General features: G+C 40.4%; 1 protein-coding gene across 1 annotated transcript; it reads left to right on the top strand.

Annotated features, from left to right (window-relative positions):
* The first annotated feature begins 3,805 nt into the window (after positions 1-3,805).
* On the top strand, positions 3,806-15,174 carry rap2aa (RAP2A, member of RAS oncogene family a). Its single transcript, XM_083537925.1, has 2 exons — positions 3,806-4,978; positions 13,734-15,174. Exons 1-2 carry the CDS (start codon positions 4,665-4,667, stop codon positions 13,969-13,971), a joined length of 552 nt encoding a protein of 183 aa, XP_083394051.1. The 5' UTR covers positions 3,806-4,664; the 3' UTR covers positions 13,972-15,174.
* The last annotated feature ends 411 nt before the right edge of the window (positions 15,175-15,585 follow it).

The following is a 15,585-nucleotide window of genomic DNA, read 5'->3' as shown; positions in this document are numbered from 1 at the left end:
TGGTAGGTTCAAGTATATTTTCCGTCTGGGAAAATACTTAGATTTAATGCCTTATTGTTATGGACCATACTATTTAATAATAAAAAATAATAATAATAATAAAAAAAAAGAACATATATATATATATATATATATATATATATATATATATATATATATAGATATAGATATAGATATAGATTAGTCTTAAATTGTTTTTACTTATTATAATAAATGTTTATTTCCATTGTCCAGATGTAAATTCAGATTTATTGGAATTTCTTGGAATCGGTCATCATACAAAAAAAGAAAAAAAGGTGTGTCATCGGTTTGGCGCATGACCACAATCCTGCTGTAACACACTATAGGAGATCAGACATCACTGACATTACAATAGAATTGTGGGTTTGTTTCAGAGATAATTATAATAAATAATGATAATAATAATAATAATAATAATAGAAATAGCAATGTTTACTGCTTTGTCCATATGACTGATCCGGCGAGACTTTGTCATTACAGAACTATTACTTAACATATGAATGTGTCTTACCATCGGTGTGCATCAGTGCATCTCCTGCTTTCTTAGTGTCAGTCTGGTGGGTAAGAATTGCAGAATGTAATTTAGCTCTTGACTGTTGTAGCACATTCTGGACAGGTTTATGAATCGAGGGCTACAGAGCACTCACTACCTTAGTCTGTTCACATGTGATCTTTGCCTTATCTTCTGTGTTGCTCTGACCATTTCATGTCTCTTAACGTTGTTTGAAAGTTTTTGTAAAAAAAAAAAAAAAAAAAGGAAAAGAAGTCCTCATTGGCTCTCCTAAAACTAAAATAAATACAAATTTATGAATCTGCTGTTAAAGAAGGATCAGTATAATAAAACCTTTTCTTCACAACTGGAGTGAACATGTAGTTTCGAGCCCAAAGATTGCTAACAGGATGAATGCCTGGATATGTTGTTTTCTGGTGTGGAGAACTGCCTTTTAGGTAACAGATATACTAAACTGTACTTTGTTTTCTGAGCACTACTTTGTTCCTTGGCTCTATTCAACAACACAAGTTACAAGGATAAATTCACACGGCCAAATTTCATGCAGATTAATTACACCACACATAAGAATTTATAGAGCTTTTTATATGTTTCTTTGTGTAATATTAAGTAGTTTATTTCTTCTTTTTTTTTGGTTCTGTAAACATAAAGTTTGTAAAATATATTGTCACAAAGTGAATAAAATCTTTAATGGCCACCATGTGTTTTATCTTTATCAATATGGGGGGAAGTAGTGTTACATATTTAGAAGCTGGAGAGTCACACACACACACACACACACACACACACACATATATGTGTGTGTGTGTGTGTGTGTGTGTGTGTGTGTGTGTGTGTGTGTGTGTGTGTGTTTCTCCGGCTTCTATATATGAAGCTGCAGAAATTGTGCAGTGATGTTTTTGAGGCAGCACATCTCTAAATAAAGAGCTTTTCTCAAATTGACATGTCACTGTATGGCCTGGGTGTGCAGTCAAACTAGAGGACATGATGATTATATTCAGCACCCTGTGGACCAGGCCTTACTTGGAGAGACCCATCAGATCATTTTCTTTTTCTATACCAGATGATTATGTCAGAGGAATCGGTCAACCACCATTCCATACCATAGGGCATAAACCAGGTACAGCAAGAAATGTTCTGCATGTTCACCTTTAAGGTCAATCCACTGATCCACATAATTGGATGATGTGATTTCATGAATAGATTTTGTGTTCAAAGTGGCCACCGCAGACCTTCATCTGAGCACCTATACATGCAAGGTGAGCTTATTGCTAGAGCATGCAGTACGTTTTCTGATGATCACAGGTTTGCATCAAAACTCAGTTTAAGTTTGGCCTGTATGCACTCCTGAACATGCGGGAAGATCCCATGCCAGGTTCTTAGAGAATCATATCAGATGGATCCAGCTAATGAGGTAAACACCCCATGCAGCAGGCTACATGTGTCTGAAATACTTAATCTCCAGAATGGGCACATAGGACCAGTTCAGCAAACTCATAAATTCACTGACAACCACAGGAGAGCAGGAAACTTGTATACATTCTGAAAATACCTGTCGTGCTAGAGGAAGACTAAAAGTAGAATGCCACACTTTTGAAGACAAACCTTAGAAAGGGTTCTGATGTGATGAGTGTCTTTGCACAGCTTGAACTACCCCTGACAACTTCAGAATATAAAGAGGGATGGTCTTTAAGAACAGGTTAAACACTCTAAAATCTAAAATTGGATGAAAAACTTCTGAACTGTGTGAAGTGTAATTCTATCCAAGAGACAAAGATCTTGGGTTAAATCAATAACTAGCATGAATATATTGTTGTTTATGTGGGGGGCTTCTTGCAAAGTGAGACAGACATAAACTGCAGGCATGTGACCCAGTCTGACCTGCTAGCGATCCATCATATTCGCTACAATGCACACCGCTGAGTTTGGATCACTAAAATCACTGTACTGTAGCATAATGAATTCTGTCATGACTAGCATTGTGTAAACAAACACATTCAGTGCTATGGGTTGCTTAGGACTGACCCAGAACCATTTCTAACTTTGCTGAAGCCGAAGTTTAACCACTAGGTCATTCCTTCCAGGAGGAGCGAGGACAATGACTCATCATTAAGGGTCTGTTAAAGGACACGATTTCAGCTGAGTCAGTACATTGCCTGGTTACTCTTTTTAATCTTTTCAGTAGATGCAGGACATGGGAATTTGCAAGTTGCAAGCTGTTTGGGCTTTGAGGCTTAAGTCCAATTCAACTCTGAAGGGTCTGAATCTGCCAGCCAAGTGCACTGTGTCAGCATAAGCATTGTTGCACTTAATGCAGGAGATGTCCTGGTCAAAAACTTTTTTTTTAGCTGGTCAATGCCAAGACATTGAGGATAAAGCTGCTGCTTGTCATCAGATGCATACTGCACAGGCACAAGTCTTGCATTACACTTCCTGGTATGAAAACCAGGGAAATTATACTCAGGATGAAGAGAATGAGGAGTTCAAAAGTGTGAAAGGAACCGACTCCAGCGGTATGTACTGTACTGGTGGAATTTGATTTAATTGATCAGGGAAGAGGCTTGGAATGGAAAGATGAATTGAGATTAAGTAACAACACAGGATTGTGGCAGAGGATGGCGATGGTGTTTCTGTATGACAGGCTGGCTCTAGCCTTCTAGAGGAAACTGAGACAGATGTAAATGGAGAACCTCTTAACTACAGTCTCTGGTCTTACCTCAGGAACTATAGTGAAAATACGAGAAAATAACAATCTGTAGTGAAACAGCTACAGTGAAACACTACTTCTTACATTTTCAAACCAGGCTCATCTCTGTATTTTTTTAGTTTTTGTCTTATTGCACAGCCCGAATGAAAAAGTAAAAAGAAGCCTTTACTACTGCTTGTTTTAGAGTCACGCTGGTAACTGGACCTCACGTCATATTAATATATCTTACAATCATTAGATAGAATTTTTTTTATTCTTCTCCATTAATATACAACATGACGTGAGGTCCAGTTACCAGTAACTCTAAAACAGCTAGTAGTAATGGCTACTTTTTACGTCTAAACTTCTTTACTTGAATTAGAAAAAGTGTAATCAGTACTTCAGACTCTTTTAAATCTCTGAACTACAATGAGACTACAGGCTCAGGCGCATCCACTCTTGTCCTTTTGGAAGGCCTGGGCGTTTCCATAGCAACAGCATCCGGCGCGCTGCTCTTTTCGGCACGCGTCCTCGATCCCGTTGCCTATTGGACAACCGCCCACCACCTTCCCCGCCCAACCTGCTCCAAGCGGAAATCCGTGTTTGGAAGTCGTGCGCGCTCCCTCCACACAAGCGCGGGCGCGGTTTTGAGACGCGTGGCCGCGCTTATCAGTGCTCTCCCGGTTCAGCTCCGTCCTTACACGAGGCGCTGATGACGTCCTCCTGCTAGCGCTGGCTACGGAAGCCGAGCAGCGGAAACAGGCGGTAACGCGGCGACGGCGGCGTCGGCGTTCGTGGGTCTCCACCCGAGAGCATGGCGGCCGCGGATGTGTCGGTGCGCGGAGGAAGAGGAGAAATGAAAACGCGCACGAGGGACTGTCTGCTCTAAACCGCTCCGTTTTTTGGTCCCAGTAAAGACAATCACATGTGTGGCTTTTCTATATGTTTATATATGTAGATTATATATATATATTCGCAGCTACGAGATTCCGGGTGCAGCTTTGTTAGCCTAGCCAGTACTGCAGCTAATGTTCCTGTGCGCAGGAGCACCGGAGTCTCTCCCTCTCGGATGATTTAGGAGCGTGAGTTCAGCAAATGAAAGAGCCCGAGCTGCCGAACGCGCTGACGGCTGGAAGAAGGTGCAGCAGCCGCGTTTGCGCTACTAGTCTAGGCCTGGGCAGGGTCGCGATAATGCGCCGCTGCTTCTCCGTTTCCTCGTTCGGGCTCCGCGCCTTTGTGCGCCGCTTGTTTACTTCGCCGAGCTAAAAGCAAGAAGGCGCCAGGAGCAGCATGGGAGCCGCTCGGTCACTGGCCCTGTAGCGAAACCTCAGCTTTGCCTTTCACTACGTTGTTAAATGACGAATACCGGGTGCTAGGGCGCGTTTTTCTTTTTCCCGTTTAGTTTTATTTCTTCCATTTTTCCCTTTTTTTTGTTTATACCGAGCTATGCGCGAGTATAAAGTGGTGGTGCTGGGCAGCGGCGGCGTGGGCAAGTCCGCCCTCACCGTGCAGTTTGTCACCGGCACGTTCATCGAGAAGTACGACCCGACCATCGAGGACTTCTACCGCAAGGAGATCGAGGTGGACTCGTCGCCCTCGGTGCTCGAGATACTGGACACGGCCGGCACGGAGCAGTTCGCCTCAATGCGCGACCTGTACATCAAGAACGGCCAGGGCTTCATCCTGGTGTACAGCCTGGTGAACCAGCAGAGCTTCCAGGACATCAAGCCCATGCGGGACCAAATCATCCGCGTGAAAAGGTAGCGCCTGGAGGAACCGAGCCTGCAGTGCACTGACGTAGCAGTGATGACAGGTTCTGCAGTAGTGCTTTACTGCTGGATCTTTCTCTGTCTCTCTGACACACACACACACACACACACACACACACACACACACACACACACACGTTCAGTATTGACAGATGAGCACTACCTCTTGATCTTGCAATGCATGTCTATCTAAGATTTACAGCAAATCCTTAGGGGGAACACCACCTGGCCTCTGGGCACTGAGTCAATGTTTTGGCTGTCATCTCACTCCAGGGTCATGCTAGAATAACCCACATAGCAAGGCCTCCTGCTGTATTTTGCAAAGTCCTGCTCTTCCCTCAGGTTGGTCAGTGTGTGATTAACTACTGTACCTACTCAAGATGGCAACTACACAATGAGGCGAATAGTGTGTGTTGTTTCCCTGTGTGAGTTGGTCAATCCTTAAACCCACGTTTATAGACCACCCGAGTGTGTGTGTGTGTGTGTGTGTGTGTGTGTGTGTGTGTGTGTGTGTGTGTGTGTGTGTGTGTCTTATTTCACTTTCTTTTGCTAGAATTTCCATAGTGTAAATTATATACTGACATTTTGGGGTCTGGTGGTTTTTTCTCTGCAGTGATTTTGCAGGATTTTCTATCAAGACTTAGATAAATGTTCTTGATCTCTGTTGGCTGATACACACATGACTAAGCACTATAGTCCTGAAGCAGCTAGGATAATCCCACAACCGCTATATATTGTGTAAAGCAAGGTAAAAGTTCAGTCTTTTGTTTTTGTAGTGTGAAATAATAGAATTCGGTTCTATTTGCGTAGTGCTTTTAGCAATGGACACTATCCAAAAGCAGCTTTATGTATATACAGGTTATAAAATTTGTATTTATATGTTAATGCCTATAAGTTTAGTCCCCATAAGTGTATAGTTAATGAGCAGGTCGGTAGTGACAGTGCCAAGGAAAAACTCCCTGAGATAGTATATGAAAGAAACCCCGAGAGGAACCAGACTCAAAAGGGAACCATCCTAAACTGGGTCACACTGAATGGCCCTTTATGGTCTCTATAGTTTTATCATTGTCAAGGCTGTTTAGTGATGGACACTTAAATCCAGAACTGTTCATGCAAATTGTAGTCCTAAGCCATTGTAGCAGACTGTTTATAATAATTATAGTCTAAATCCACCCTCATCCAAATAATTTTAGAGAGGAACATAAAGGTTGATTCTTTTCCACCAACTCCATGTGAACCATGTTGTCCTTTATACTTCATAACAGACAACATATAGGCGTGTTAATATATATTAAGTGTGTATATGTATATGTGTATATATATATTTTGTGTGTATGTATGTATGTATATATAATATATAGTGTGTGTGTGTATATATATATATATATATATATATATATATATAGATATATATATATATATATATATATATATATATATATATATATATATAGATATATAAAAAATACACATTACATATGTATATACATATATATACACACACGCGCGTAATGTCGCGGTTCGAAAAATTTGCGGGTTCTCATTTGGAACCAGCAAATTGCGTATTATCTTAAAATTCATGGGAGTTCGCAGCGGGACCAAATGTTCAGGAACGCTGGGAATAGCATTTGAAACTATGTTTTCACTTACAAATTTCAAAAAATTGTTTAAAACACATTATTGTATTAAAGGGACAATGTCTATATGAACAATGCAAGGGTGTGTCCAAAACTTCTGTGTGTGCGCATAAATAAACAAATATACATATACACATACATATATATGTATACATACATATACACACTATTTAGTATGTGCATGTGTAAATATACATGCTGAGACACCACTCTTTTGCATTTGTTCTGTTATGAGGACATTTGTGCCATTAAGTAAGAAACATTACTGCATTACTACAAAAGGTGCGCTTTGGCAAGTTGCAAGAAAAAAACTGAGGAATGCATAAAATATTGCAGCTACATGCACTGATGTGTAGCTGCATGATGTGTTGCCATTGGCATGGAAAGTTGCATGGTGTGTTTTGTTTGGCTCATGCAGCTACGTGCAGTGTTTCATTGGCTTGTGAAGTGGCATTGGATGTTGTGATTACCCTTATTTATTATTATTTACATATTTCTTTATTTATCTTAAATATCTGAATGTATTCTATTTTTATTTATTAATCTTTGGGTCTTAATCGAAGGAGTCAGTAATAAATCATATAAGCAAGTACCTGTGTTGAATTTGGTCTTCGTATTTGGCTGCAGCTACAGTAGTAGCATCCATTGATCAGTCAAGTTTAGCACAGACAACCACAATTTGCATGCGGCGTACCTTCTAACACAATTTCCTGTGAAAGTGTCTAAACAAAAAATAATCTGTTATAGGATTATGGGAGTAATGATGTCACACATTATTAACCTCTTGAGATCTTCTAAAGGGTTAGTGTTACATGATGAGAAGCTGTACCAGGTTGTGGATTTAGATTAGCTGAGCCTACCATGTTATCCAGTGGAAAAGCGATTGTGTGCTGTACACTGCTGAGTTCACACTCTGATACTGCCACATGTGCATTTCACAGCTGGATTTGCACAGGAAGTGGGAAAGTCTGGAAAAGCTTAGCCTCCCTTGTAAATGTGGATGCGTGTTGTGCAGTTGCGAAATTATTATTATTTTTTATTAAGAGTGACCATGTTTTATTGAATCAGGGTTTATGAAACTGTTAGTTGCTTGTACAGCACAGCTTTCCCCCAATGCTATAATGCTATAGTTTGTGACATTTCCCTTTTACAGCATTGACAACCAGATGTACAGGCTATTCATACATGTTGCTAGAAGTCTTAAGTAGAGCATTAAGGTGCCAAAGTCATTTAGAATCATTGCTCTTATAGTTTCTGATAGGTTTGGATGGAAAGACAATGTTTGAAGTCGTTCAGATCACAAATATAGGTATTAATACAGCTAGTGCTTTTATTGAATGATTTCCTTCCCCCATGCTGTATGTCTAATTTATATTTCTTGAAAAAAGTAAATGTAAACATTTGACTAGTGCCAAAAGAAAAAGCTGTTTCGCTACTGTTTGGCACATTGGTAATGTTCTATTAGGGTTCTGCATGTTTTCCCTATTTTTTCCTTCCCAGGTCCCACTAGTTACAAGTCTCATATCTGAATCCCCCTTATCACTCAGCTACCCAGTGGATTGAATGAAGGCCTGTACATTCTTTATCTGAGACATTTGAAGAGGACCGCAAATTTTTGAACTGCCGCTCCTGCTGCATCACTGCTAGTTGCCACTCTTTTGCACATACGAGTGCAGAGATGTTCTTGATGGACTAGTGTCACTCTAGTTGCCTGAAAGTATGCCATTTTTCCTGCTCAGAGAACACAGCCCCAGTTTAGCCCTCTTGTAGTAATGACCATGGGACACACAAGGCATTGGGGGTTTATCGTCAACAGGAGTGCAAATGTTTTTTGGATCTGAGGATTTTGATTATGTTTGTCAGGAAAAGGAGGCAGAATTTGTTGCTTTTCCACGCTCAGGTTTGCGTCTGGATTTTTCGAGAGGTCATGAAGAGGTGCACATGTGCTCTAAATGTCAGTTTTCATGTGGTAGTGTTCCTGCCCTAGAACGATGATGTATTGTAGCACAGTTACTGTTTATGTTAAAGAAAACATTTCCTTCTAAAAATCTGATAATTTTGGTGCTGCCTGTCACTTTACATGCGCTTGCATTCTGTCGTTTCCTGAACAACACTGTAATGATGTCTTGAAGTTTTTTTTTTTAGCGAGAGTGCTTTTAGGGAGCTAACGGAGCAAGGCACAGGTCATTAGCACCTGATTGTGAAAAGCTCTTTTTGGCTACAAGGAGATGCTCTGGTCTGATCAGACCGGGAGCTTGGGCTGTCTGGTGAGGTTTAGGGCTAAAGGATGATCCCTGCTTTTCCCCTCCCCCTTAGCTGGTGTGTATCAGTAGAGTGGTCATGTATTATATATAAGCAGTGTTTGTGTGTGCCTGAGCCACTGTGAATCTGGGCAGTGGCAGCAGAAAGATCTGTAGTGTGCCTCTGATAGACCTGAGCAGTGCAGTGGGAGTAGATAGATATATTTCTAAGCTCAAAATCTATTTATATCTTTTCAGATTACATGTTCTGATATGTATTAACACATACTCACTGGTGTGTGTGTAATCCTATCAATTTTGAAAGATAATCTGTCATGTGTACCACACTAAGAGTTGGTAGAACATGTCCAATGTACTGTGAAAGTATATATAAATGTATATATAATTTCTTAGTAATGAGGAATGTAATGAGAAATAAAGTTTGTTAAAACATCGCAGGTTGTTTGAGCTCACACACAAAATTTGCCGACATGCAGTTGCTCTTGCACTGTGCATGTTTTCATTTAAATGCTACGTCTATACAAACAGCGTTTGTTTTCCGACGAGCTCCCAGCATGGGTAGACTGCTGTGTGCATTATTTTCGCTGCTGTGCAGGACCACTAAAATCCCATTCTGAAACACAGATATACCACCTGAGGGCAAGTTATAATGTTTTCCTTCATTAACCATAGAGTAGCGTGCACTCTCTTTTCTCATCCAACTGGAATAGACCTCATAACTTCAGGTTAAGGTTTTTTTTTTTTTTTTTTATGCCATATGCTTAATGCTCATAAAGTGTTTCAAAAGTGACAGTGTAAAACCTATTTAGAGAAAATACCTCTAATGCCTACTGTTAGTTGCATTTATTTATGTTCAGGCAATAGCATCGAATACTTCACCCACGCAATTACAGTATTGTGGTAAAAGTATATGAAACGAGTATATAGACCTGTAAATTTCAGTATTTAATCAGATATTCAGTTGAAACATGATTCCTCATCAGTGTTCCATAGCAAAGCAAAGTAATTGGCATTAATGCCATATTTCTTTGCAATTTTATTTGATAAATTGTATTTTTTGTAAAAAAAAAAAAAATTGTGTCCTAAATGAGTTAAGTTTTATTTGTATAGCGCTTTTCACAACAAGAGTTAATTCATGCAACAAAATTCCAACCAGGTCTCATCATAATTCTTCTGCGACTGCATATCAAAACGACGTTGCACCGTGCTACAATACAACAGTTATTTTTGGTTCACTAATTTGATTGAATAAGCAGCGTTCTCAGTGTGGTGATATTCAGTACAACAGCACCAGTGCATTACAATGTTTGCGTCACTCCTCTCTGCTGTTTTCTCTTCCTAGAATCCGAAATCTCACCGTAGTTCATTACACCGAAACCTTTCCAGCACTTGCTGTGGGCTGTCGGTCAGTCCTGCATGTTGGCGTGGCAAAACGCAATGCTCTATACAGCTGTGGCTTCTTTGGGAGCTAATGTTCTTTTTCATTGATGGGGACGAATAAACAAAAGACCCACATTGTGTCTAAAATGTCCGTTACTCGATATTAATTTCTTGTTTGTAGAGCTGTTATGTAAATTTGATATCGCACTCTGAATATCAGCACAGCTGTGATTACCTGTGACCCAAAGCTGAATCAGCGTGTTGCTGATACTCATTACGACAACAATCTCTCTCTCATTTTTCCCCCCACATTATCTGTGTTGGAGTGTGTGTGGCCATGGCGTGTTCAATCAGTAATAGGCAGTGTCTGGGCTTTTTTTTATTTTTTTTTTTATTGTGATGGCCACCATCTTAGCACATCACACCACTCCCCCTCCTACACTTCCCCTGCTGTATTTTCCCACAGAAGCACACGAAGACATCTTCATGAAAGACAGTCTAACCAAAACCACTGCTATGTCCACACGCCCTCCAAGCACACACTGCACAGCACAGCTATCAGTCCACCACTATAATCAGTGATTTTATTTAAAGAGCTGTATCGTGGGAGTGTGTGCTCTCTCTGTGTCACTGTGTCATTGTGTGTGTGGACAGAATGTTGTATTTGTTTTTTATGTGTGTGTGTGTGTGTGTGTGCGGGTAAAAATAGTTCAGTGTGGTGCTCGGGCCTGATTTCTACACAGCCTCTCTCACACCCACGCAAAATCTCTGAGTGGCCGTCCTGTCATAAATTCAGCAGTTTAGTAACAGCATTCTGCACAAGTTGGGTTCACTTCTGAGAATAGGATTGTTTCGTGTGAACGACCCGTCAGTTTTTACCGTTTTTGTCCCTGACCCATTGTTGTGTAGTGCTTCTATTTGTCAACTAGGACTAGGCAAGCCTTGTGGTTTTTTCGTTGTTTTTTTTTTTTTCCTTTCCATTTCCTCAGTCCAATTTGACATTCGAGAAGTAATTCACATCACCATAGCAACCAAAGCAAAAGATGTTTTTTCCTGCCAGTCTTTCACTGGATATTTTTCACACTCAGACTTCAAAACTGTCCAGTCCGACTACTTAAAAGCTACTCGTCAATTCCTTGAAATGCGTTCAAATGTATGAAAATTATTTGTTAGCACACTGATGATCTCGCATATCCAGCATCCGTGAGCTTAGGTGTGGTGTTCTCAGTGATCTATGGGTTTCCTCAGGGTTCTCCGGTTTCCTCCCATGGGTGGTGCAACGTAATTTATTGTAGAATGTTTCCCTGCCTCATGCTCAGGGTTTCTCGCATAAGCTCCAGATCCTTCTCGCGCCTGATCATGATATAGCAGTTACTGAATAAGAACTAAAGGAAATATAAGGCAGCAGTTTTTTTTTTTTTTGCTCAAATTTATAGAGGAACCCCTGGTTTTTGCTGTTTTAACTGCTACTAATTCAGTAAGCAAGAATGCCTCATGAATTGTCAGACAAAAATTTGCTTCACATTATTGCAAAACTTTACTGCTTTGCTGTTTTATCATTAAAATGGAAATGAGATGCTCCCATAGAGACTCATCTGCTAACCTCTCATATTCAAAACATTATGCTGAGGCTGCTCCTGCATTACTCTCAGACAGGACATGAACAAAAACAAAAAAAAAAGAGAAGGCAGTCCACAAAAAGCTGTATGCTCATGTTGTAACTCTGCCAAGACTTTATCCATTTCCTTCAGAAATGCAGTTTCCTGAGCTCAGTGATGGCCATTCCCTTTATCATGTGCAGACCTGACTGGCACAATGCTGCACCACAGCGTGCGTTTGAAATGCCATGAATATTTTATACACAAAAGCCAGAGCCTAATGACAGAAAAGAGGTCCATTCTGTTGTCATGCTGGTTGTTTTTTTTTGACATGAGGCGTTAACACACCGGTGCTCTGTGCATTTGAGATGACTATACCATTAAAGCAAACTATTCACCCTCCGTCATTTTTCTTCTGATTGCAGTCTTTTCTCTTATGAACACCCAGGAGCATTAATGCTGCTGTCCTTCTGATTCTTTTTTCTCTCTGCATCGTTTCTGCATTGCATTTTTTTTGCAAAGCAGCCATCTGGGTGCTGTTTCACATGTGCAGCATTTGAGTTGCCTCTTCAGTGGAGTTTGTTTAGGCGCACACTTTGGTACAGACTAAAACAACCAGTTCCTCATTATCTGCTTAAGTTAGCCTTGGTCTGCTTCCACGTAAACTTTAGTTTCAAATCCAGTGAGCAAATGATTCCACTGTGAATCAACCCCAGCCGATTACAGCGCAGTAGCACTACAGAAATGCGATGTTCTGATAAAATAAATGAAAGCTAAATGTGATGCATTAAAAGAAGCTGATAGTTGATCTAATCGTCTACTCGTTATTTAGCTTCAGCCGATTTCTGTGGTATCCGCACATACTTGGCAGAGCTGTTAGTTTTTCCAGTTGCCAAATTTTTGCCTAATGAATGAGAGTTTTGCAAGTGTGTACATGTTCGGCTTTACAAGCACCTCAAGCCCTTTCATTGTCCTTTTTTGCTTTGCTAACTAAGTGAAAGGTGAAAATGAACTAACTGTTTACAGTGAACAGTTTAATAGGTGTGACTGCCTCCTTATAATTCATTGCACTCTTCTTCTTCAGATTCAGTTATAATGACAGGTTGTTATTTGTGATCTGAAGCAATAAAACAGTCGCGACCCATCAAGCATTAACAACATGAACTTCTTCAGTTTGAGCTACAGCAGCTGGTCTGTTGGATCGGACCACACGGACCAGATTTCGCTCCCCGCATGCATCAATGAGCCTCAGCCGCCCATGACCCTGTCGCTAATAGATACTAACTGCTGCAGACCGGGAACATCCCACAATAGCTGCAGTTTTGAAAACCAGATCTTAACCAGTCGTCTAGACACAATTTGGCTCTTGTCAAAATCACATCCATACGCTTGCCCATTTTCCTGCTTCTAACACATCAACTTTGAAGACCGCCTACTAACAGGTGACATGGTGAAGAGAGAGCGTTTTTCACTCACTGGTCATAATGTTATGTCAGAACGTATTGTCTGGTCGGTATACAACAAAAATCGGTGAGGAATTCGCTTCATATGCCGCTTCATCCTTGCAGGCGTGGCAAATGCGTAGCTAACAGCACAGCTCTCTGGAGCCACATGCTGGTACTTTACATTTAAAACGCATCCAACCAATCAAGACATAAAAGTGACTTAAATTACCTTTTAGTCACTTTCTTTATCTGTTCAGAAACTCACAAATTTGCTTTCATTCTAAACTTGACTAACTTGCGAACTGAAACCTTGGAGTGGCTGCATTTTTTTTTTTTTTTTTTTTATAAATAAATACTCATTAAATGTCTTTTAAGTGAACGAGTGAACAGCCTGCAGGAGACTGACATTTGTTTTCCCTCCACAGGTATGAGAAGGTGCCGGTGATCCTGGTGGGCAATAAGGTGGATCTGGAGAGTGAGCGGGAGGTGTCTGTGAGCGAGGGACAGGCTCTGGCTGAGGAATGGGGCTGCCCCTTTATCGAGACATCAGCCAAGAGCAAGACCATGGTGGATGAACTGTTCGCCGAAATCGTCCGACAGATGGACTACGCAGCGCAGCCAGACAAAGACGATCCCTGCTGCTCCTCCTGCAATATACAATAACCCTCCAGCACGAGGGCCCACGCAAACACACACACACACACACACACTTTTCACACACTGCACATACATGCACAAACATGCAGGCACAGTCATATACATTTACAAAATACACATACATTTCAATGGATGTTCTTTCTGGTGCATCAGTTTTCTCATAGTGTAATTAATTCTGGCGTATCTATAAATATGTCAGAATGAGCAGTTTTTGTCACTTTACCTGACTGACTCACAGAGACGTGCACTAGCCTTAAGAGTAAGTGCACTGTTTCCTAGTGGAGTACGGGTTTACGCTTACTCCTTAGGTTTGTTAACACTATTTAGCCATTGTTTATTATTTTTATTTTTTAATTCAAAAATTGTTTTCTTGTTAATTCGACCCATTTTGATTGAAGGTGTGTTTTAATCATGTAACGTAGACCGAGCTCTTTTAGGTGAGGAATCGACCTCCACAACCTCAACCGTTAAACTTTACTAAAAGATTGATTAGAGGTAGAAAAAGATAGGATGATCACTCGCTTCAACACTACCAAAAAATACATTTGAAACATCTGCTTTCCCCATTTTTTTTGTTGTTCTGAAGGATGGAATTGTAGACGATTCTGTATTTTTGAATTAATAATTTTTTTTTTCCCTTAAACATCAGTGTGATGTTATGTATCAGTTGTGTGTTTTCTTTCTGAGAGAATATGACAGGACTCTGAGCACAGAAAACCCAGGCCTCCTTCAGTTTCTGTGGAGATTTAATCATCCAGTATTTAAATTTTGCTCCTGAGTTGGGTTAAACATTCTTCACATGGTGCCATCAAACTCCAGTCTAGTGCTAGGGTTTCTCACACACAAGAAAAAGAAGAAAAGGGGAAAAAAGAAAGGTACACCTGGAGAAAACCAATTTCAGACAGTAATGATATTCATTGATGATGATGCTGGTAATTTAAATACAAATATGGATGTTGCCCGTTCCACTCCGGCTCCTTCTTCCCGTGGGCCTGTGGACTGCGTGCATGACCAGAAAGCTGAACAACCCGAAGCCGGTTTAAAGAGTTTGAGCCAAAAACGACGATCACTCCGGTCAGACCAGAGCAGTGAGGTGCTGTGTATTCATTGTTGATTTTATATTTTTTTATGTGAACATTTACTCTCTCCTTCCTGAATGAATGGTGACACTCTTTCATTTGGCACCTCAATAAAGTGTGTTCAACACATCATCGTCGCTAACGCTCCTTTAATAAAAGGTACGACTGCAGGGAAAACCGCATTAAAGAGACGCAGGTTTCTTTGCATGCAAGCTGTCCTGCTTTTATTCAGATAATTGTGAAAGATGGTGTGTTAATCTGTACTTGCAGGAGTCTGCCAAGAAAATTATTTTTTAGTGATTAAATAATGCCAGTGTGTATACTGTATGTGGGTATGTTTATACCAATGTCCAAATGTCCTCAAGAATACGAATGTCCAGCTTTTACTTTTTTGGACATTTGTCTGTTCTCTATGAGAAACCTTTTGATTGTTTGCGTTAAGTTTAGGTTGAGATCTAGTTTTGGTTATGTCAGGGTAAAATATTCAGAAAGTAGATCGGACAAACGTGTGTGTGTTTGAATGTATTTAGTGTTACTTTAT

This window comes from Silurus aristotelis (assembly GCF_946808225.1).
Source record: "Silurus aristotelis genome assembly, chromosome: 3".
Lineage (NCBI taxonomy): Eukaryota > Metazoa > Chordata > Actinopteri > Siluriformes > Siluridae > Silurus > Silurus aristotelis.
Note: the sequence above shows the minus strand (reverse complement) of the source record. Positions and strands in the feature narration are given on the sequence as shown.